The sequence below is a fragment of the Cladophialophora psammophila genome (assembly GCF_000585535.1).
Source record: "Cladophialophora psammophila CBS 110553 chromosome Unknown aczJe-supercont1.10, whole genome shotgun sequence".
In the NCBI taxonomy this organism is placed as follows: domain Eukaryota; kingdom Fungi; phylum Ascomycota; class Eurotiomycetes; order Chaetothyriales; family Herpotrichiellaceae; genus Cladophialophora; species Cladophialophora psammophila.
This window is the reverse complement of record NW_006912931.1, coordinates 1,182,715-1,204,703: the sequence shown is the minus strand read 5'-3', so window position 1 is coordinate 1,204,703 and position 21,989 is coordinate 1,182,715. Positions and strand designations below refer to the sequence as shown.

The 21,989-nt window shown below is 52.4% G+C and overlaps 10 protein-coding genes across 10 annotated transcripts; 4 read left to right on the top strand and 6 right to left on the bottom strand.

The window, feature by feature from the left end:
• Positions 1-147: 147 nt before the first annotated feature.
• On the top strand, positions 148-1,182 carry A1O5_07162 (uncharacterized protein; the record flags this gene model as incomplete). The annotated part of the gene is made up of 1 exon (XM_007747751.1): positions 148-1,182. One exon carries the CDS (start codon positions 148-150, stop codon positions 1,180-1,182), a length of 1,035 nt encoding a protein of 344 aa, XP_007745941.1.
• Positions 1,183-1,536: 354 nt separating this feature from the next.
• A1O5_07161 (uncharacterized protein) lies at positions 1,537-2,478 on the top strand (the record flags this gene model as incomplete). Its single annotated transcript, XM_007747750.1, has 1 exon — positions 1,537-2,478. One exon carries the CDS (start codon positions 1,537-1,539, stop codon positions 2,476-2,478), a length of 942 nt encoding a protein of 313 aa, XP_007745940.1.
• Positions 2,479-3,601: 1,123 nt separating this feature from the next.
• On the top strand, positions 3,602-4,886 carry A1O5_07160 (uncharacterized protein; the record flags this gene model as incomplete). The annotated part of the gene is made up of 4 exons (XM_007747749.1): positions 3,602-3,637; positions 3,715-4,135; positions 4,237-4,563; positions 4,753-4,886. 4 exons carry the CDS (start codon positions 3,602-3,604, stop codon positions 4,884-4,886), a joined length of 918 nt encoding a protein of 305 aa, XP_007745939.1.
• Positions 4,887-5,303: 417 nt separating this feature from the next.
• Positions 5,304-6,440, bottom strand: A1O5_07159 (uncharacterized protein; the record flags this gene model as incomplete). The annotated part of the gene is made up of 1 exon (XM_007747748.1): positions 5,304-6,440. One exon carries the CDS (start codon positions 6,438-6,440, stop codon positions 5,304-5,306), a length of 1,137 nt encoding a protein of 378 aa, XP_007745938.1.
• Positions 6,441-7,060: 620 nt separating this feature from the next.
• On the bottom strand, positions 7,061-10,404 carry A1O5_07158 (uncharacterized protein; the record flags this gene model as incomplete). The annotated part of the gene is made up of 2 exons (XM_007747747.1): positions 7,061-10,171; positions 10,339-10,404. The coding sequence occupies 2 exons, from the start codon at positions 10,402-10,404 to the stop codon at positions 7,061-7,063; spliced, it is 3,177 nt and encodes a 1,058-aa protein (XP_007745937.1).
• A 567-nt stretch (positions 10,405-10,971) lies between these two features.
• On the top strand, positions 10,972-11,295 carry A1O5_07157 (uncharacterized protein; the record flags this gene model as incomplete). Its single annotated transcript, XM_007747746.1, has 1 exon — positions 10,972-11,295. One exon carries the CDS (start codon positions 10,972-10,974, stop codon positions 11,293-11,295), a length of 324 nt encoding a protein of 107 aa, XP_007745936.1.
• Positions 11,296-11,862: 567 nt separating this feature from the next.
• A1O5_07156 (NADH-ubiquinone oxidoreductase 78 kDa subunit, mitochondrial) lies at positions 11,863-14,231 on the bottom strand (the record flags this gene model as incomplete). The annotated part of the gene is made up of 3 exons (XM_007747745.1): positions 11,863-11,965; positions 12,050-13,954; positions 14,017-14,231. The coding sequence occupies 3 exons, from the start codon at positions 14,229-14,231 to the stop codon at positions 11,863-11,865; spliced, it is 2,223 nt and encodes a 740-aa protein (XP_007745935.1).
• A 385-nt stretch (positions 14,232-14,616) lies between these two features.
• A1O5_07155 (uncharacterized protein) lies at positions 14,617-15,933 on the bottom strand (the record flags this gene model as incomplete). The annotated part of the gene is made up of 1 exon (XM_007747744.1): positions 14,617-15,933. One exon carries the CDS (start codon positions 15,931-15,933, stop codon positions 14,617-14,619), a length of 1,317 nt encoding a protein of 438 aa, XP_007745934.1.
• An 805-nt stretch (positions 15,934-16,738) lies between these two features.
• On the bottom strand, positions 16,739-18,577 carry A1O5_07154 (uncharacterized protein; the record flags this gene model as incomplete). The annotated part of the gene is made up of 3 exons (XM_007747743.1): positions 16,739-18,223; positions 18,276-18,404; positions 18,452-18,577. 3 exons carry the CDS (start codon positions 18,575-18,577, stop codon positions 16,739-16,741), a joined length of 1,740 nt encoding a protein of 579 aa, XP_007745933.1.
• A 663-nt stretch (positions 18,578-19,240) lies between these two features.
• Positions 19,241-20,401, bottom strand: A1O5_07153 (uncharacterized protein; the record flags this gene model as incomplete). Its single annotated transcript, XM_007747742.1, has 3 exons — positions 19,241-19,310; positions 19,369-20,294; positions 20,351-20,401. The coding sequence occupies 3 exons, from the start codon at positions 20,399-20,401 to the stop codon at positions 19,241-19,243; spliced, it is 1,047 nt and encodes a 348-aa protein (XP_007745932.1).
• Positions 20,402-21,989: the final 1,588 nt, after the last annotated feature.

The following is a 21,989-nucleotide window of genomic DNA, read 5'->3' as shown; positions in this document are numbered from 1 at the left end:
GGGCGCGAGAGCGAGGCCAGCAGAAGGTGCGGCAGTTTGTTGGCACAAAACTACCTCGATCACATGTTGGTCCATACTGTCAATTCCTTCCACCTTTACATCTCCTCACTGAACGCCCAAGCCGTACTCCTTCTTCACACGCAAGCCATGGATCCGGCACTCCCACGATTTCTGACGCGTATGATTCTGTCTACGACGCCACAGCAAGCCTTTGAACAGGTAGATGAGCTCGTTCTGCAGGCCGCAGCTCTGCGAGGACAGGCCGAGGAGCTCCAAGGACAAATTGACTTTCTCAACGATCGAGCCGACTGTCTGACCGCCACCGCTGAAGGCCTTCAAGAGATCGCAGAACAAGATCGCGACGCTATACAGACTATGTTCGAACGATCCCTCTCCGTTTACAAACACATGTACGCGATGTATGTGTCCGCCCCGCGAAAAGCAGCACGCTTCAATGATATCAGAACACGCTCGGAGGATGGCATGGTGACTATGGAAGAGATGGAGGCGTTCCTTGAAGATGTTTACCAGTATTTCCTCGTTACATCAGAGCGGATACAGAGATCAGCTGCACCTGAGCCCGAAAGCCCACCTAGCTCTGCGGACGCGCTGCCATCCATAGACACAGCTCAAAGTGAGTCTGAAGCGGAGTTTCCAGACAAACGGGGTTTGAAACGAAAGTTATCCGCGGTTCGAGAGGAAGATGAGAGTGGACTAGACGCAAGTTCTGAGGGATCTAACACTGTCAAGGATTGTATAAGGTCGGAGCACGACGCGCTCTCAAACGAGAATGATGAAGATGAATCGGCCCGGAATGCTGAATTACAGGACGAGAACAGCGGTGGAAGTACGAGAAACATGGACGAAAGCTCAGACCAGGAATCGGAATCGGCAAGTAACAAGGATTCTGATCATGACCACGTCGATTCCGAGACGACTCGATCGTCTGATAAGGAAGAATCATCATCATCTATGAGCTCTCGTACAGCCGCCAACGCCGTCAAGTCAGCTCCCCAGCAATATTTGGATGGTAAAAGGGGCAAGATCGCGCCGCCCTTTTGTGGCACCAGCAAAGCGGCACGGCAACGTCGAAACAAGAGGCTAAGACAAGCGGCACTGCAGCGTCAAAACAAGCAGCGAGGAGGAGCGGGCCTGGTCTGGAACGCATCTCAACGTCAATAGGAGTGCCCAAACTATGCTGCCTGACTGATACTGCCGTGACTAACGTCTGAACTCCCATTGAGATACAACATGATGATTCATGACCCGAGGGATAAGCTTGGGACTGGCCTGTATTTACATCTTCACTCGGCGACAACAGCCGTGAATACCTGGAAAGAAAGTCATTCTTTTTTTTTGGCTTTGGACATTCAAACTTCTCAGTCTTGATTGATTTCTTCCTCTATCCAGACTATCTTTCTGCTTTTCCACGGTTTCAAGGTCGGGTTCATCTGTCACATATTCTTCCTCGTCTTCCTCGTCTCCCCCGTTCGCTTTTCGTTCGATTTTCTGCTTTGTTACTAAGCGTATCTCACCATGGCAGTAGTCTCATCCCATTCATGCCTCCTTCACCTAGAAGCCGACTTCTTGCAAGCTCAATCTGAGACAGTCCGGGCTCTCAGCAACGACATCTACTTTGCTGCAAAGATTCTCAACTTAAAATCCTATGACATCGAGGGTCGAATTGTGAGTCTTAGGAAAGCGGCTTGGGAAGCGAGGTCGAAGTACGGTCGTGGTGGACATCTCTTGGTTGACGATCAGAACAAGGAAGATGGATACAGAGTCAAGGGCGTCCTGAAGAATGCGACCACGTTGATGGAATTGGCACGGCAAGTCAAGGTCGAGCTGAAGGCCTTGATCGACATCATATGCGAAGGACAAGAGGTGGATGAGACCAATGCTCTGGGCCAAGCGTCGACAGAGCAGAGGAACATAAACATCGAATCTGAGGAGATCAGGGCCTTGAAAGCGGATCTGCCCTCCCTTGAGGAAGAGTTGACCACAGAAATCCATTGTACCAGGCGAGCGTTCGTCGACTCGAGCGGATTCATCCCTGTCAACTCTCGTGCTGTGTCGTCAAAAATCTCAATCGAGGATGCCCTTGAATCAAACAACATTTGTCAATCACAACGTGTCCAACAGGCACGATTTGCGGATGAAGAAGCGATGATGACATCCCAAGACTCCATCTCCGGCCTGAAGAGCAATGACCTTCCCGCTCATGGTCGCAAAGTTAGCCGCTTCTCTCGCGTGGGACTGTCGGGAAGACATGCTGCTTTTGTGAAGTATAGGGCTCACAACGCCGAGGATCGTTCCCGGTCTCCAGCAAGCTCTCGCGGAACAGGAAAGAGGGGTACAGATGACTTGCTTGGTTGGATCCCGAAGAAGGTTTGCGTCGCACGTCTACCCGTGGATGAAGGGTTAAGAGATTTGATGATCCACGAGATACAGAAAAAGCAGCCGGATCAAGCTTACTAGAGGAGGAGCCCGGCCAATATCACCATCAAGATGGTGTAGGAAGCAACTTGAACTCTTTTACGGCTGGGGTTGGCCATGATTCTGAAGTGGGAAAAAGTTTCGGATTGGATCTATTGATCGCATTTGCAAAGGAGGCGCCGAATTGACTCTACGGTGATCACACGAGATACGAGCTTGGTTGTTTTGGCATGGTCACGATACTTCGTCTGAAGAGATGTCGTACGCAGCAACAAGCGGGGACTTGGGCAGGGCAATCTGATTCGAAGCTTGCCTTTTCTTTCTCGCCGGCATGGGGAGTTGACGACTGTAGACACGAACAAGACAGCTCACGGAATGCAATGAGAATATCGAACCCCCCATCTCTCTCTTTCTCTCTGCTCTTCTCTCTCATACATCTTTTGGTCCGATGTTTCGTCCAGCCCCTTTCGCGGCACAGCCTTCCCGGCCACTCCGACATATAGCAAACTTGATTTCTACGGCGTGCTTTCTCGAAAGTCCCGTCTTGTCAGCGGCTTACAGGCATTGATTCCTCGATTTCGCCCTTGACATGAACGGCTGGCTTCTGCTCGAATCTTCCCGTCGATACATGTGGTCATGCTCCTGCTGACATAAACTGAACTTGAATATGCACCTGCACAAACCCAATTTGGCATTATGAATGACTGTGCTTTACCACCACAACCATTTCCTGCGCGCGTGTCCTTCTTCTCCCTTCTCCCTCTCCCTTTACATCTATACATTAGTTCTTACAAGATTCTCATACCTTGGTCTCTTCCCCTTGTTCGACATGGTCTAGCGCCTTCCTCATGGACAAAATGCGCTGCACAGCAGGTCAACGCTAACTTCTAAACTGCGATAGCGATGACCGGTGAGTCTCCATTTTCGCTAGGGCTGCCAATGAGGATTAGCTGGACACGTCAACAAGCGCAGCAGCTGTTTTCGTGCCAGAAGATGCCAGAGTCCAGGCCTATATATTGGGGTTTGATAAAGGTTCCTTTTTCTCCATCACCATGTGCGTGTCGAGGAGCCTAGTTTTGGACCAAAGGTAACCCCTGCACCTCATCCTTCCCAGTCGCCCGAGATAGGCCCTTTTTTCAGTTGTGAGACGGTCTGTGAGAAAGAAATGTCTGGTCCTATCAAGAAGGTCGTTGTCCTTGGGGTATGAATGCCTGCCTTCTTTTCTGCTGGTCCATCACATGTGAGAATCCATCTTGACACCGAGGGACACACATACAGGCAACAGGCAACGTCGGCAAACCCATCGCCACTGCCCTGGCCGAAGCTGGCTACGCTGTGACAGCGGCCTCGCGCACTCCCGGCCAGAAATTTCCAGACTCGACCAACATCATCTCTGCCGCCGTCGACTACACGTCACTCTCTGACCTTACGTCCCTCTTCACGGGGCAAGATGCCGTGGTCGAAGCGATTCCCCCCAACGCCCTGCACATGCAATCCACCATCGTAGACGCCTGTCTCGCCTCGGGCACAGTGAAGCATATCATCACCCCGGATTTCGCGGGCGACACGTTCAACGAGCACATCACCGAGTTACCGTTGTATGTCCCCAAGGTGGAAGCCCAGAAGGTCCTGGAGGAGAAATTGAAAGGCACGGGGGTGAATTGGAGTGCGATCATTACGGGAGGTTGGTATGATTGGGGTGAGTAGTATTGCCCATTCATCTTTTTCTAGTCCACGCAGGAGGTGGAACAGCACCGCCGTGCTGACCCTTTTTTCCCCACGCGTCGTCCTTTGACACAGCCATTCCACTGGGTTATTACTGGATCAACCCACGCACAAACACCCTTATGGTCTACGGCAGCGGCGACCAGCGAAACAGCATGTGCCGTGTATCCACCGCAGCGAAGGCCGTCTGCGACGTGCTCCGACAGCCCGAGAAGTTCGCAAATCGGCCCGTCTACGTCGCCGACCACACCGTGAGCATGAACCAGCTGATCCCGATCCTCGAGGAGATCAAGCCGGGCTGGCACATCCAGCGAGTGGACCTGGATGAGTTCTTCGCCACCGCAAAGCGCATGTGGGAGGAGGATACGCAGAAAGGGGTCGAGGTGCGGCTGTTGACGCCTGGTAAGTTTAGCCTCAAGGGAACTTACGCCCCTCCCTGCTCCCTCTTCCTCTCCTTTTCTTTTCTCCCTCCACCATTATCCTCCTCTTCCTCCTCCTCCGTTCGCTCGTTCCATCACACAAGTACAAACTGATCATCTAACTTCCTGGGGTCCGCCCCACCCGATCAAAAAAAAGCATACAATATGCTAGGAACCTACGGCATCTTCGAAGAGAACAACCGCTACAACGCCGACTTCGAACACCTGATTGAGCCCGGGTCCGGGTACCAGAAGACCATGGAGGATTTGAAGGAGGAGCTGAAGACGCTGGTTGCGGAGACGTAGACTGGGAAACCGGAGGGTTAATACAGTTACGGAGCGAGGGTTTTTTTGAAGTTGACAGCCCCGGGCGGAGAGGACGTGGAAGCCTTTAGGAAGGAGAGGAAGGAGGGGGAGGAAGAGGGAGGGAAAGGGGGATAGGATGGATGTATGGAAAAGGAAGGGATAGAATAGTCCAGACTTACTCCCTGATCCTGGCTCTCCTTGTGAGGGTGACAATGACAATCTTCTTCGTCCCGGCCCCTTGACGATCCGTGGAGAAATAGAAAGGAAAAGCAATGACGAGGGTCAGGCAAGTCAATGACAGTATCCCACTGTTCATACAACCCAGTCCAGTCCAGTCCGTTCAATGCAGATTAACAGACGTCAATCCAACTCAACTCAGCTCAACTCGTCATTTTGCTCATTCAATTGAATGTTCAATCAATCATCACTGATGTATTTGTCGAACACATCCTTGTACCACCTCAAGCCGACATCACGATGGCTCCTTATCTTCGTCCTCAGCTGCGCCTCTCCCCAGGTGTCGTATCTACCTCTGAGAAAGGGGCCGTCGATGTTTCGGCCCTCGTCGGACTCTCTGCCCACCATCTTCCACCCTTTTGCAGAAGTGTCGAAATGCCGGTCCCACAGAGCCTTGAGGTCCGATTTAGTCAGGTCTGGGCGCACGCCCTGGAAGAAGGGCACGCTGTAGCGGTCGTACTCGCCGGGCGGGAGGAGGACGCGGTGCGTGGTCGCCTTGCAGACGCCGTTGGTCACGACCTCGAAGGCCTGGCCCATGTTGATGACGAGGGTTCCCGGCACGGGCGGCGCGTCCAGCCACTCCCCGTCCTTGGACAGGACCTGCAGGCCCCGGATCGACGGGTCCGACGCTTGTAGCAGGAACGTCATCCAGCCTGAACTGTCCTTGTGCGGGCCGACGCCCTGAGAAGAAGAAGAAGAAGGAGAAGAAGGCTGAGCCGTGGCGTCCGCGGATGAGGACGGCGATGAGGGCCGGTAGTGCACGAGCTTGATCCGGTCTTGCGGGCCCGTGAACCGCTCCAGACTGTGCGGTGGCAAGTCCAGTGCCTCGGTGACCAGCTCGAGGAACCTCATTGCGAGATCCTGCATCGCCGCGACGTACGACTCGACGATCTCGCGGAACCTGGGCACCTCCGAGAAGTTGGGCCACTGGTTCGGGCCCTGCAGCCGAGTGTACAGCGGCGGCGATGGCGAATCCGTCCCCGCCGAGACGACGAAGCCGTACCTGTCCGGCAACTCGTTGGCGAACTCGAACTGCTCTCTCTGATCCCTGACGCGCGCCGTGATCTCAGACCCGAATTTGCTGTACCCCAAAAAGTGGGGTGAGTTGACGAGGGCGACGGACTCCTTGACCGGGTCCGGGAGCGCGAAGAGACGGGGAAGGGCATCCACGAGGTCCTGGACGATCGACTCGCCAATGCCGTGGTTGGAGAGGTACAGGAATCCCACCTCGGATAGGGCGTGGCGGAGGTCTTGCAGGAGTTGTGGCCGCGTTGTCGCGTCGTCGGCCTTGTGGAAGTCAATCGTTGGGATGGACATGCTGCCCGAAAGATCAGTAGTATTATATCGATCACGAGAAGCCAAAGCTGGATGGATATGTTTTATGAATGACGATCTCACCCTTGATCAGGAGCGTCTTTCTCAACTCTTGAGAGTCTTCAATACTTTCATGACTAGGCCAGGTGAAGGCGGAAGGAAGACGAGGAGTGGTCGAGAAGCACGCCATCGATGGGGTGAGCAAAGAAAAAAGGAGTTCTTGTTATGTAAGCAAAACAGCCTTGCGAGTCAGTAACTGTACTCCCGACCGGAGAGTGATTCTCCTTCCCTTGGGTTTACCATGAAGTGAAGACCATGGACTGGGCTCAATGTACAGCATCGGCATACGCTGATCGGAGGGAGAGGTGGCCCACACACAGTCAATGGCTCGAGGCTGAGATCCAAATGAGACCAAATGAGAGCCTTGCGACGGGTTGGATTTAGTGTCACATCGCAGCTATTAATAATATATACCGAGTACAACCTAGATGTGTACCTGTCTCTTCCCCAAAATCTTCTTCTTTATTTCATGCATTGCCTTTCACATCTCGCATTACCCCTCCTGGTAGCCTACATTTCGCCATCTGACTCTCAGATTGCGCGCGAATGGTCAATCGTCGACCCTACCGTCCACGTCTCGGTCGGTCTCCCACCAATCGATTCGCCTCTGCGATTTCCGCATTCTCTTGCGCCCTCTGTCTCTCCAACTCTGCCATCTCCTCTTCCCCTCCACTTGCCGCTGCCTCCTCCTCCTCGTCTTCGTCGCTGCTGTGACCTCCATTTCCATCATCGTCGGGTCCACCATTTTCATCTTCAGGTGGTCTTCTGCGTCTTTCGAAGTCTTGCGCGTGGGCAGTGCCGATGATTGTCCCCACGCGTTGAAGGGCCCGCATGGCAGGGGTCCGCGGCGCAGTGGGTGTGCGACGTTGACGAAGTGATGCGTCTAATGAGGTTAGGCTTTCCAAGTCCACGCCAGTCGCAATACGTTGTTCAGGTTCTGTTGGCTGTGGAGCGCTAGGCGTCCGGCGCTCCTGAATAGGAGACACCGTGCGCGACTCAGGTATGTCGTACGGCAAAGGAATATCTCTGGAGGCACGGAATTTCCCAACGTTGTTGCAATGTTCGTTTTCGACACGAAATAGGGACCAGAGGCCCCTTCGGATGACCTCGGCCAAACTGACGAAGAAGGACATCAAGGCGGAATGTTGTATATCCGATGTGAATATCGCATAAAACACCCACTGCTGTCGAAGCAGGACATCCGCTACGATCGCAGAATAGTATATCCAGACTTGCTTGTAGGCGAGCCGCTCTCGGAGGAAGGGATATTTTTGAACGAAGAAATCGCCCAAGCTCCAATCCATGAACACGTCCCAGAAGGAGCAGTACAATCCGTTGACGAGGGCGAAGGTGACAAAGATGGACCAAGTCGTGTGACTCATGTCGATCCGGTAAATTGACAGTGTCGCGTAGTAAGCGATGTTGCCGCAGTATTTGACGCAATTGGCGAGATGAGGGAACCAATTCCGTGAATCGTAGTAACGACGCAGACATTGCAATGCTCGCCAAACCGCAGGAAGCGCGGCAAAAAATCCCAGCAAGCGTGAGTGGTTGGAATTGCATTGCGGAGGGTTGTTCCAGTTGTTGACGTAGAGGCAGAAGAAGAGTTCGATCTGGCCCATGGCGTAGGTTTCGGAACAGTACATATCGCCCAGATAGAAGTCTCGGAACTCGACCGGATAGAATGGTGCACAAGCAAGCCTCAGGTTCGTAACAGCCCACCATTTCCGTGCGTGGTGATAAATGATGGGAATGGGCAGGAAGATGATGAGCACGGTGACGATGATTAGAATCAACGGCCAATAGATGTAGAACCAATCGTAAGAGTTTTGCCGAAAGTTGAGGTAGATGAATAGGCCATTGAGGAAGAGGAAAAAGCAGGGCAACTCCGCTAATTGTCGCCAGTCCAGCACATGTCTGGTGTCGTACTCGAAGATGAAGACGTAGTTGATGTGATTCTTGTTCCACATCCTGCAGTCCAGCACAAACATCAAGAATAAAATAACAATCAGAAAGTATCCTGCATACAACTGCAGAAGGTAACTGGTCTGCACCGACGTCCTCGGATCTTCCAGTCGAAAAGCAGCATCGACAAGGCCAGCCACGCCGAAACAACAACCCGCCGCAACATAAAGACCGTTGCGGAACGCCACCGCCGAGTGATCCCCTGCGCCAACCTTGGATCGCAGTTTCTTAACAGCGACCTTGTGGTTGCCGCGTTCAAAGTACCGAGAGTATAGATCTTCGACAGCGATGAGGTGATTGTCAACGACGTCGCTCGTAACGAAATATGCATTGTTGACCTTTTCTGTCATATATCGCAGCGGAGGTCTGGCTTGGACCGCCTTGTCGTATTTCTTATTGATCTTGCGAAAGCCCGTCTTGTTCAGCAGAGCATAAGATTTGAGCAATTCTAATCCGCGGTAGAATTCCTGCAACGCGAGCTTCAGCCTTTTCTTCGCAACGGGATACTTGATTTCGCTTCCGTGGTCTCGGCGCACGTAATCTTTCTTTGCTTCGTTGATCCTCTGTTGTGCTTGCGGTCCCGGAGGGGAACTCATCTGTGCCATGGCATGACTGGTCTTCCCGATTGTAGGCCGTCGTCCCATGACCTCCCCAATGGGTTTTGGGATGAGGTGGCTGCCACTTCCGTTGGGCTTGACGTCTTCCTTGAGAACATCGCCCGGTTGCTTTCTTATGTCGTCTAGATGCGGTGGTCTGGTCCTATCGTTTCCGTGTTTTGCTTTCAATATTTCTGCTATTCTTCTGTCTCTCATTTCGTGGAGTTGCGCCCTGAGCACTTGCAGACGTTCGGTCGCTTCGTCCTCCTTTATCTTGTAAAACTCCTCGATCTTGGTCAATTCTTTGTCTAGGAATGTGAAAAAGTCGGCCTGTTTCTCATCAAGCTCTTGGTACGCTGACAGCTGCATGTCATTTACGGTGGCCTCGGTCAGATCACGAGGAACGAACAAGTTGCGGAATCTTTGCGAAGCTGAGATGGAGTTCATCCTCGGCGGGGGTCCTGGGACTGACTGACTTTTACCTCCTCGTCCGCGCGTGAACATGGCTTTTGCCAGGCTTCCTGCAAAGCTGTGTCTGGCGAGCGGTGGATGATGCGTCTGACCAACATGGTACGGATCCGGCGCTGGTGGAACTTGGGCTGGCGGAGGAAGTCGTGGAGTCGTGCCCTGGGATTTTGGTTCGATCTCTGTGGGTAGTCGAGTCCGCGCAGGGGTCAACGCCGGATCTGGGAGTTCGAGGGCGGCCATCATCCCCGGTGTCTCATCTGGAGGCGTGCCGACAATGGATCCATAATTCATTACTCGCCGCACCGACTGACCAGGATAGAGAGGCGTGCGTTCCGGCGTCGTCTCCATTTGAGCCCCCGGAATGTATATAGGCGGAGACGCTGCGAACATGGTATGACTTCGGCGCTGAGTTACCGGCGGTCTATCTTCCGGCTCTTCATCTTCGTCTGGTGCGACCTCCTCTATGTCGGCTAGTGACTGGGTCGACCTTGCCGTTTCTGCTCGGTGAAGGTTGAAGTCATAGTGTGTAAAGGGAGTGCGCGGTTCCGCGAAAGCGTCGAAAGTAACCGAACGAGGCTCAGTGCCAGGAGTTCTCTGCAGGTTCCTGAGGGCTTTGGAGATGGTCTTGATTTTCTTCTTTCCCAGCTGCGAGGAGATTAGCACTGAACGGAAGCAATTTCGCGTCGAGAGAACCTCCCTTGTAATTCAAGTACTTAGCTCTCCATTCTGGAACGGCATCTTCCTCCAATTCCCTGCCTCAGTTAGTTTCCCAGCTCATCGCAGAGGGATCTCGGTGCAACTAGAGGACCTACTTTGCGAACTTCATGGCGAGAATCTGGGCCTTGCATCAGCGCATCCTGCCTCTTAGCCGTAGTCATCTGTTGCAATGTTCGAGCGACTCGAAGATGGATTGAAGAACGAAGGCCAATGGGGTGGGGACGAAGCCATGGGAAGGTCGCGATGGCAGAGAAGTCGAGAGAATTTCGTGAAAAATGATGCATATGCGGACGTCTCGCAGCGTCATAGGCGGTCACAATAATATTTGGCTTGATAGGCCGAGATCCGCATCCTCGCTTCCCACGTGCGTCGTCCCTTCGACAACGTTTGTTACTCGTCGCTTAAACTCTATCAACACGAGCCAGGGTTGACTTTCCCATCGACAAGGAGGCTAGGGGACTGAGTTCATCCCAGGCACAGTCCAGCACAGTCTTGGTCTCATGCCACCCAGATTCGCGCCAACCCATCTCGTCTAATCCCCCATCAGCCCTTCCCTGACTTCATTCGTTCTCAATCAGGAAATCAGTCAGGCGGGGTTTGGTGCTCTGAGGAAAATATTGACGACGTCCAGGTGTGAGCATATTTCCACCATATGTAGACTCCCTCTGCTCTCCTTTCACCCAACGGTACTACCATCTCAACTTCCTCCCTGCAAGACTTCGACAAACATGGTCTACACAATAACCGTGCACCTCCGAGCCAAATCCTCGGATCCGGCCATAATCCAAAAGCTCAAAAACAAGCTCATCGAAGCTTCCCGTGTGTACTCCAAAGACAAGGAAACTCTGTCGTGGTTCGTCATGCAGTCTGTCCACGACGAACGAGACTTCACCATTGTCGAGAGATACGAAAAGGAAAGCAGCCAGAAGTACCACCTGGAGAACCCCTATTGGAAGACGTTTGACCCGTATGTCAAGCCGCTCCTAGAAGGGGAGATGGATTTGAGACGGTTTGAGGAATTGGACACGAGCAAGGACGTGGTCGTGGAATGACCTGATTTCAGTCTGGCATATCAAGACCTTCGCAAACAATGCGGAGCAGAGGGACTCTACAGACTCCAGCGAAGATCAATTGGACGATCAGACTGTCTTTGCTATCCACCTCGTTCGGACATGGCTTTTACACACGGCACATCTTCCCCTTGGGCACCACGGGCCTTTTCTCAGAATTCTCGATTTGATTTTACCTCCGCTTTGATATGTACATATCGAATAATTCTCGGTCAAAGTCAGCAACGCCGATTTCAATGCCTATACAGTGCTTGAGCAGAAGCCACATCATGGAGAAGGCAGGGCGGAAGTAGAATGGACCTTCTGGCTTCATCTCGGCTCGTGGAGAACTTCCAAGCTCCTCCGTGAAGCATCTTTGCGCTGTAAATCTGTCCTCCGCTCGAGCGACTCATAGCTTGTCTTTCCTCTACCGTACGATTCGCCTCCATTCCTCGTCCTGCCTGCCTTCACTCGTCTGTCTTCTTGCTCAATCACCCACAAAATATTCAGGTAGCCGCTGTCTGCGTTCCTTCAAAAGAAACATCGAGGGGCTATGCATCAAGTTTATGTTTAACCATACGATATCTGTTCGTTTGGCTCGCCTGGGGCCATGAAATTGGTCTCAGAGTTGCCCGTCTTCTTGGCCGCACTACAGCGAGCCATTGTTGGTGAACTAGGACCTTGTTAGCGTCTGAATCCCGGTATATACTCGGGATGGGGGCGTTGGCGGAGATATGGGCGCCTCCTTGTAACATACCTTCTCGAAATCACGTCAGTCTGGTAGAAGTCTTTGATGGGCAATTCCAGCTTCTGTCCGGTGGCTTTGGAGCCCTTGTTCGCATCCGCCAGTTGCACTTTACTTAAGCCAGTCAACGTTTGCGGCTCAAGGGTATCGTACCTCCTGAGCGCCGGCGAAATCTCTTCAAGACGATCTCTCAACACCTCCAAATCGTCGTACGGAAGCGGGACACCCAGGAATTCGGAAGCCGCCCGGATGATCTTCCAGTCCGTCCTCGCCGCTCCAGGTATAGTGACCGCAGAGCGAGTGAGTTGTACGCGACCCTCAGTGTTTACATAAGTGCCAGATTTCTCAGTGTACGCGCAACCAGGAAGAATGACATCGGCGAGCTGTGCACCAGTCTCGCCATGATGACCCTGGTAAATCACGAATGCCTCCTTGGGGATGTCGGCCTCGGATACCTCATCTGCACCCAACAGCCAGACCATCTTGGGCTTTGTCTCTGCAACTTTCTGGGAGGGAACAGTGAAGCCGACTTCATAAGCTCCTGCTCTGGAGGCTGCTCGCTGAAGGACATTGTATCCTTGCCATTCGGCGGTGTTAAAGTTGGCCTGGTGCTTGTCCACGAAGGAGCCCACTGATTCGAAAATTGCTGCTGCATCCGGGTGCTCGGCGACTGCGCTGCCAACAATGATCATGGGCCTCTTGGCCTCCGCCAATTTCTTGCCAAAGTCACCAGAAAGTGCCTTCTTTACAGCTGCGGCATCGGTGCCCAAGTGTTCGAATTCGAACGTGCTCTCAAATGGTTCGCCGATGTATCCGATTTCAAGGGGGGACCGCAGCCATTGTTTCCGAATACGGGCGTTGAGCACAGCCGCCTCCCAACGAGGATTGCTTCCGATGATGAGCATGTGGGTGGCCTCTTCGATACCCCAGATCCTGGAGTTGAAGAGGTAGTTTCCTCGGATGTCAACGCCGTGGGCGATTGGTGAGCCGCCTCCTGGCTGGTCAAGAGCGAGATTGTCAGAGTTCAGTCTATTCGCCAAATCTTTCATGGCGACCAGGGATTCCGTTTCGATCAAGTGACCGGCAATGGCTTTAAATTCGTTCTCGCCGGGCTTGATCCTGGCGTATGCGTTGGCGATCTCTGTTAGAGCTTGTTCCCATGTGGCAGGAAGGAATTTATCATCTCTTCGGACCAACGGCGTTGTTAATCTCTGAGTCTTCAGCCCGTCAAGAGCAAAGCGGGTCTTGTCATCGATCCATTCTTCATTGATATCATCGTTCAGTCTGGGTAGGATTCTCTTGACTTCCATACCTCTGGCGTCCACTCGGATGTTTGAGCCCATGGCGTTCAGCACGTCGATTGATTCAAATTTGGTAAGTTCCCAAGGTCGATAGCTGAAAGCTCCCGGTTTCGGCAGGAGAGCACCAACGGGGCAGAGGTCAGCCACGTTCCCCGAGAGTTCAGTGTCGAGGTTCCTTTCCAAATACGTGCCGATTTCCATTCCATTGCCTCTGCCGGTCGAACCCAACTCTGGTGCACCGGCAATCTCATTGGCAAACCGAATACACCTCGTACAGTGAATACATCTATTCATCGAGGTTTTGATCAAAGGTCCAATGTTCTTGTCTTCGACGGCACGTTTGCCGGTGACTTCGTGGAAACGGCCACGATCGGCGCCATACCTCATCGATTGATCTTGTAAGTCGCATTGGCCGCCTTGGTCGCAGATTGGGCAATCTAACGGGTGGTTGGCCAACAGGAACTCCATGATGCCTTCTCTTGCTTTGTGAGTCATTGGTGAATCGGTCTTGACAACCATGCCCGGTTGGACGGGCCATGCGCAGGACGCGACAGGTTTGGGGACTCGTTCGACTTCGACTAGACACATACGACAGTTTCCGGCAATGAGGAGTTTCCTAACAATCGATAGCTTAGCACAGACCGGTCTTGCGGAAAGACGGGGTAAATAAGGACATACTCATGGTAACAGTATCGCGGAATTGTCACGCCTGCCTTTTCACAAGCTTGGATCAGGGCCGAACCAGCCTCTATCGACACCTTCTTGCCATCGATAGTGAGTTCGACTTCGGCATTTCGTCTGGCGGAGGAGGTAAAGGGCCTGGTGGCCGCCTGCCTTGTTGTCGTCAGCGAAGATCTTGTGCGCCCTGCGGCGCGAAGAAGCTGAGACCGCATTCTGTCACAACCCGTCGAGCAGGTCCCAGCTCTAGAAGTCGAAAAGCAGTGGTGTTGAGATGAATGTGGTGGCGTCGACAAGAAGCTCTTGAAGTTTCGCGGGTTGCAGCTTTCATTGACGACAGCATGGTGCTCACCAATCACATCGCAAGGATTACTGGGCTTTGTATACGGTGGAGCAATACTCGCACGAAGGCAATTCAAACGACACTGACGAGGTCAACGAGCTCAAGCTACCGAGCTCATATTATTATATCTACTTTACACGCAACGTCTTGCTGAAACTATGTACATTCTAAAAAGGACCGAGCTGGGTACCTGAAGTTATGACATGAGGCGGTTCTTGACCAGCGAAGCAGGCCAGAGTGCGTCCCTCCCTCTTGGCCTACGCCCTCGAAAACCAATCACTCACCCTCCTCCTCATAGCCCCAAAGGTTTGGATGGACACAACCCAGGAGTACATCATCGTCTTGAACGGGACCCAGCTCAGCCATCCCTTGGAGAGATCCTTACCCATCTCCTCCGCAGCCATGTCAACCATGCCCACCAGAAACACCACAGGTCCTTCCTTGCTGAACATGCCCTGCTTGTTCCGCATAGTCTTTCTCTGATATTTCTTTGCCCGCGGGAACATATTCTCTTCGTACTGGCGTACCGCCTCATCCACGTTTCTCTGTTCCTTGAGGGCATTCTCAAGGGCTTCAGCCAGCTCGAGCGAATCTTTCATCGCCTTGTTCACACCTTCCCCCGCAAACGGCGTCATCAGGCTGGAAGCGTCTCCAATCAGCGTGTAGCCCTTTTTGTGTTCCCAGGTATTTCCAACAGGTAACTCATACAGCGGCCAAGGTCGAAATCTGGTGCTGACTCGGATCAGCTGTTTCTGTTGGCGTGTCCAGTCTTGGTAATTTTCCAGGATTTTGTCTTTCAATTTCTCCTCGGTGTCACCGTAAGCGGCCAGCATATCAGCAGGCCAGCTCTCGCCATCTTCCATTTTCACCCACATGCCAATTTTGATCGATTCATCACCCATTCTCTGTGCCGTCAGAGACTTTCCGTCAGAGTATGAAAAGTAACTGCCTCTCCCGACCATCTTTGACAGCTTTGGATAATCCTCATTCGGTCTCGGAATGCGGCTCTCAAAGCCACAGATGCCCGCGTATTGTGGCCTCACATCTGTCAAGACATGTCGTACCATGGACCACGCTCCATCAGCGCCGACGACCAAATCAAACGGGCCAGCGGTCGTCCCATCGCGAAAGTTCAACACACCTGTCTCGGGTTCAACCGACTGCACGGTTTTGCCCCATTTGACGCATTCACTCTCAACACTCTCCAATAAGATATCCTTCAGGACCTCCCGATCGATCTCCGGCCTCTCGTAATCCAATGCCGACGCTTTCCTGTTGGACTTGGGGTGATTGTTGAGATGTAAGATAACCGTATCATTTTTGTCCGCGATGAACAATTCCTCGCCGTCATAACGGAGATGCTTGAGCGCTTCTTCCCATAACCCGGCTTTTTTGAGGGCAGCGAGGCCAGTGTTCGTGTGCAAGTCGAGTGAGCCGCCCTGGTGGAAACGGGACGTGGGACTGGCGTCCTTTTCGAAGATGGAGATGGAGATGTCGAGAGCGGCAACCTGGAGGAGGCGGGTAAGTGTGAGGCCGGCGGGGCCTGCACCCATGATAGCGAGACTGAACGGCATCGGTCTCAAGGATTCCCAAACCGGGCTTCTCGGGCGATACAGGACGCTCTTCTTCGGCGTAGATATCGGTGCAGAACAGAAACCTGCTGGAATAGTACCGATACAAAAGAAGCTAGCTGCGCAGGCCTGGACAGATTTCGATATCCTTTTCACTTCTACCAGGTGTACAGAGGCGTTCTGTGCCAGAAAATTGTATTACTGTTGCCTGTTGCCTTTTGTCTCTTGAGCATTGAATAGAACGGAATGGGTCGCACTTATGGTCGGCACCTGCTGCTTATATACGTGGCAGGGACTTATTGTTTCACCCGCTCAGACCACAATGGATGGTAATAGTCTACTCACATACTATGAGCCTGTCTGCTCTTCACTACAACAATGTATGGCTCGTGTTGGTGGTGCTGGAAGTCAAACTTCGGGGCCCATTGCATTGGTGCCGAGTCGCCCTATTTAACTCGCCAGCAGGATTTGTCTCCTTCGGACCCGCCACACAGACTTTAACGGCCGAAGCACGGCTCGCGAGAACGCCACGTTTCGGCGGCCCGCGAACATTGCCCCAAGCAGATAAGTTTTGCCCTATCTGGTAATAGGCAGATCTCCATCTCGCATCGCTCGAGGTTCTGGAGAAGAGATTATTGTGCGAAGGTGCGTCACAGGCAAAAGAGAGAGAGAGAAAATGGAATATGGCGCCTCATCATAGAGTGACATGATCGCGTGGTGGTTTGCGGGAAGTGGCTGTTCTCACAAACTTGGATCCGTGAGTCTTTGGTGTTTTACCTCGCATAGCGAGGGCAATACGTATAGCGCTCTATGCGATCAATGCCCCGAAGCCAAACATGGCTGCATAGCCCATCTTGCCCTCCACACCACTTCGTTTTTGTGTTGAGGCACCCGCGCTCGAACTTGTAGGCGAAGAGCTTCCCGGCTGGCTTGAGCTGTGCGATCCATTGCTATAACTGCTAGCAGCCGGACATCCCGAGCCATTGCACTTCGCAGCGAGTTTCGCGCTGGGGACAAACGTCTTGATGGGCCTCGTGTTGTTTTTCAATGGATTACCATTAATATCGAGACTCTCAACCATACTCCAAGGATAGTACTTGGGTGCGGTGAACATGGTTTCAAACCCTTTCTTATGGACAGTGCCAATAACCTTCCAAGGCCCGTCGCGCGATGTACTCGAGTAAACACGCCACTGCGCGACCTTTGTGGCGCCATTCCAGCTCATCCAGTACGAGGTCGGTGCACTAGTATTGTGTGCATATGTGTACAGAGCCGGTGCATCCGTGGGACTGGAGGTAAAATTGTACTTGAAAGCGCGGTAATGCATTGATCCTTCCGTGGCGAAGTGTCCTTGCTGGACCATGCGCCCATCGGGCGTGTATTCAGATATAAACGCATTCTTCCCCCATCCCATGAATACATTTGAAGTCGGCCAGTCTTGGTCACGTCCAAGGACTTGCAAATTACCCTGCGACTGGGAGATGAATTGATATGGTGCAATAAACCTTTTGAGGAGCGTCACCGAATTCGTCGTGTGGTCGAGCTTCAAAATAACGCCTGAAGAATAGCGGGAGGTTTGATTGTATCCATTTGACGCATTGTCGAACAAGGAGATTACAGTGGCGGTCTCGTTCTCTTCGCGGAACCTCGCATCATGCTGGAAACTAAAATTCAGGCCCGTTGGGAAGCTGAAATCGGAGGCTATACCCCCCAGTCGCCAAATGATGTGGCCATCTTGTCCGGACACCTTGTATATGGTACAAGTGTGGCGTGCAGACACCAGGTAGTCTCCATCTGCGTTCTGATCCACGCTGTTAATGTGGAAATAGTCCCAGGGGCTTGTCGGCCCAAATCCGTCTCCCGATACCTCGGTTGTATCTGGCATCACAAAAGTCTCGTTGGGCAGGACATGGTCCAAGGCAGACCACTCAAAGAGCAATCGATTGGTCCCAATTTCGATACGCTGAAAGAAATTGTTCATGATCCAGCCCTGGCCCGACGTGATATCATAAGCGGATAGGTCATAGTGCTCGGGATTGTAGAGGGTAAACAGAGAAGAGCCGTCGGGCAGCACATTGAATTCATGCTCGTCAAAATTGGCCACGCCTCCCTGTGAATGGATCGAAGTTTTGGCTGTGAAAGTGTCGTCCAGGACCACAGCGTAGCCTCGCACATATCCAACATTCTGACCACCGGTTATGTAGCAGAGATTGTCCGTCCCATTGATTGAGCAAAGGTGGAAATTGTGACTAGGGCCACCACCGGTCGAGCCATATCCCGAATAAACCAAGTTCTGGCATATATCAGTTTGTCTCCCTTTGGATTCTCCAAAATGCAGAACTGACCCCTCTGTTGTCATAAATGTAGATCGCCTCTTGAAATGTCTGGTACGGACCCAGGAAGATATACCCAGGAGTCACAGCACCTTCGTCGAAAAGAGAAATGTTCAGGAAAGGTGCAAAAATGTCGGGTCTCTGCTTTGACCGTCAGTAACAGCCGATCAGACGCAGGAAGGACTTACGGATTTGTATTGCGACAATGGCCCTGTCCTGTTCGTCGCTATTGACACTTGACCTTGGGCTTGTGCACCGGGGACAGTGCATGCTACCAAAAGCACAGCAAGAGCAAGCTGGAGGAGAGATGCCATGGCGGAGAAGCGAGGCGTCAATGTCCGTCGAGGTGCCCACCAACCCACTCACGTCAATGCGAGCAAATCGAGAAACTCGGGGCTGACAGAGGTCAAGGTCCATTCAATGGCCGAGCGAGAGACGAACAACGCAGGCGCCTTTTTATGCCACAATCCATGGTTTCGTCAAGGCAAACGGAGAATGCCCAAGTACTTTGAAGGATTTCCCCACTAATGACGCAGAGTTGCATTTGAGCCTTTTAGCAGGTGAGCAGGGAACAAGGAGACTTGAGCTTGTTAAACTGCAGAGATCGAAGTAATATCCCAATGGACCAAATACTAATACTAGCCTATTAGCCCCTGAGGAGCTAGAAGAGGACGATGCTTTTGCCGCCGGTGACCGCCCGTCACCACATCCCCTTTGAAGGATGGATCTACTTGGTATCGGTCACACTGGCGACACCACACCCCAGAAGCCGATCTCCAGGAGCAAGCACAAAATCCAGTTCAGCAAGACGAACTATTTTAGAAGCAAACGACCGCCACCTCGTGTCCCAGTCGCCCGCCTTCTGAGTAATTCAAGTATCAACCAGAACCAACAAACCACAATCCAGTACATTTACGAACTGTTATGGGACCTCACACTTGCCGACCTCTGATATCCCGCGATGTAGCATTCAATACCTAGGGGGTCTGCGCTGGGGCACCTGCTTGAGTCTGCTCCTCAATGGGCTTCTGCCCAAGTATAACAAATCTAAGAAGCTGTCAGCAGAAGGGACAACTGTCCAGGGAGCAAGGCCCAGATCACTTACAGCGGCCAGTAGCTGTGAATGGTGCGGTCTCTAGCCTCTCGTCGACAGTCCGTCAACAAGCTCTCAAGCTCCTCAAATGAGTATTCCAAGAGTTCCCTGAATACCTTCAGACTCAGCCCTTGGATGCCGTCAAGTATATTGACAAGGCCACACATTCCGGCCTGTCTGAGCGTTGAATCCTTGGGCCAGGGGCCTATGGGGATTTTGAACCTGCGGCAGCTGACATTGACAAAGCCTGCGTTCCGCATCTGCTCCATAACGAGCTCAGGTCTGCAAAACCCGCCCAGACCCGTCTTTTCCATCCCTCTCGTCCATTCGCGTTCCCAAAAGCTGAGCCGACTGTTGGGAGGGAGAGTGTTATCGTCACTCCGACGATTGTAGTCGGATTCCTGGCATTCAACCCAACCTCCCGGGGTGAGCCATTGCATTGCCTGCTCGAAATAATGAGGCCAACTCCGCAAAGTGAAGTCGTTCATGATCCTGCAGTGGATCAAGTCGAATCTATGGCCAAATGTCCACTCTTCGTCGGCGTCTGCGATCTCGAAGCTCAAATTTGTTGGTACGAAATGCGGTTGAATTGGACTCAGATCAGTGCCAATGACAATTGCCTCCGGATGGGCTTCACCAGCGTCCAGCGCCCACACACCTGTTCCAGTCCCAATATCGAGAATCGCCCGTGGGTTGGGAATAGGGGCAAAGAATAAAGTGTTCCTTAACGACAGACGGACGGCATGGTAGTTGATGTCGATTCTGTCCTGCTCCGACTCGTCATTGGGCATCAAATACTTGCCTCTATGGAAGGAGTGATAGGTGCGATTATACCGCCTCTCATATTCGTAGATGCTAGCTGTCACCGACTGCGTAGTAGAGTCTCGGTCCCAGTATCCGGAATCTGTCTCATCCACAGCTGGGCCATTGCCGTCATCCTGTGCCAGTCAATTGCGATTGAATTGCTAGAGTACGTCTCCAGGTCACCACTTACCACGGGATCACTGATTGCCTCTAATGCACTGTCGCTACCGGACACTGACATTTTGGGCAGCCGCGAAGCATTTGAAGATCACCAAACTTGGGAGATGTTCGGTGAAATGGAGCTGAATGCTCGCACTTAACCAGCAAGGGGATTCAAGGGCTATCCAAGCGAAGCGGAGAATGTAAGCCAGACACGAGTTGACTCGAGGACGAGAAGACAGCAATGAAATCCTTCCCCATGGCTCGTTTTCTCTGCCTGCAACACATCACCTGTCAAGAAGATGCAGCCGTGCAAAAAACAGTCGGATACCAATTAGACGACTGATCCAACTGTTTCGCAGCTTTCTAGTTACACACAGCCGGCCTCAAAGCTAGCTGCCGCGGATGTCGTGTATCCTTGGCTGTTCGCCCATTCACATCCAGGACCAAACAGAGTGACACAGCTGCAAAGGATGACGCCGCTAGGGCGGCCTGGCCGCAGGGGCTCACGGGCTGCGGCTCAATGCCTGGTAGCCCTTTTCGACATCGACAGCTAAGCCCCTCGACCACCTCCATCTGACATGTGTCAACGGTCGGTCGTGATGCATGGCCTAATGCGTGAGTGCAGTTCCCCCACATGTCTACTGAGCACTCCCATGCCCCTACCTACAGATACGCGGGCTTTTCGAAATTTGAGCTGGCAGGATATCGTGCCTCTAATCCATGTCTTCCGTAGGTCTGGCCCATGGCCAGCGATGAAGGGCAAGAATGGTCACTACCGACTCTCAATCGCTCTGTTCTGCTTCGCCCGCTCTGAAACTCCTTCCTATCCTTCAGTCATGAACCATCTCTCTCATCAAGTGAGTTGCAAGAAGGAAAAGGTTTCCGCCGAATGAATGGTAAAGCCGCTCAATGGAGAAGTTTGAACTTGGACTGTCTGCCGAGAAAGGCCCATGTCATTCAAGATTTCCCTTCCAATTCACCATGCTTTCCGTTGGAATTACCTCCGGAATTTCCGTTCGTGAAGCTCCACAGACCCAGCTTGTCTGGGATTTCTTGGGGTAGCTACTTTCTCATGGTTTGTGTAACAGTACTGTTGTGTCCTACCGCAAGCTTAAGCATATCCCTGGCTCGTGTCTTGTTTGCTTTTTTTTTCAGCCATGGATGTTCGTCAACTCGAAAGGGGACCTAGATCTCACCATGGAAGAGATTCTACGGAAGTGAATACGGTACAATGTGGACGGAGCACTTCGCACTGCCCTCATGATGCTGAGCTGGTGAATAGGGTGTCCCGCGAGGGTACCTCCGAATATGATAATGACTGATGACCTTCCAGCGTCTTCCCACCACCATCACCACCACCATGATGGTTGCCGTTTTCTGAATACATTTTCCTACTGATCGTGAATTCGTCCGAGTCACGACAGCTCCTCGTTCGCTGTCCAGAAAAGGCCACTCGTACAAAAGCACAAAGATTGACCGGCGGATCAACAATCTTTTTGTCTGAATAGGACGAGAGATGCCACGGAGAGCTGGGAGCGAAGACAAATGTCAGGAGTAAGATCCTTGGGCACAGTGAACCGTTAGAAGTCATGAGTTAACATTCCTCGTCCAGACTACTGGAAAAGAAGTCCCGAACCTCGAAGAGGGAATCGACGGCCGGGCCTGGG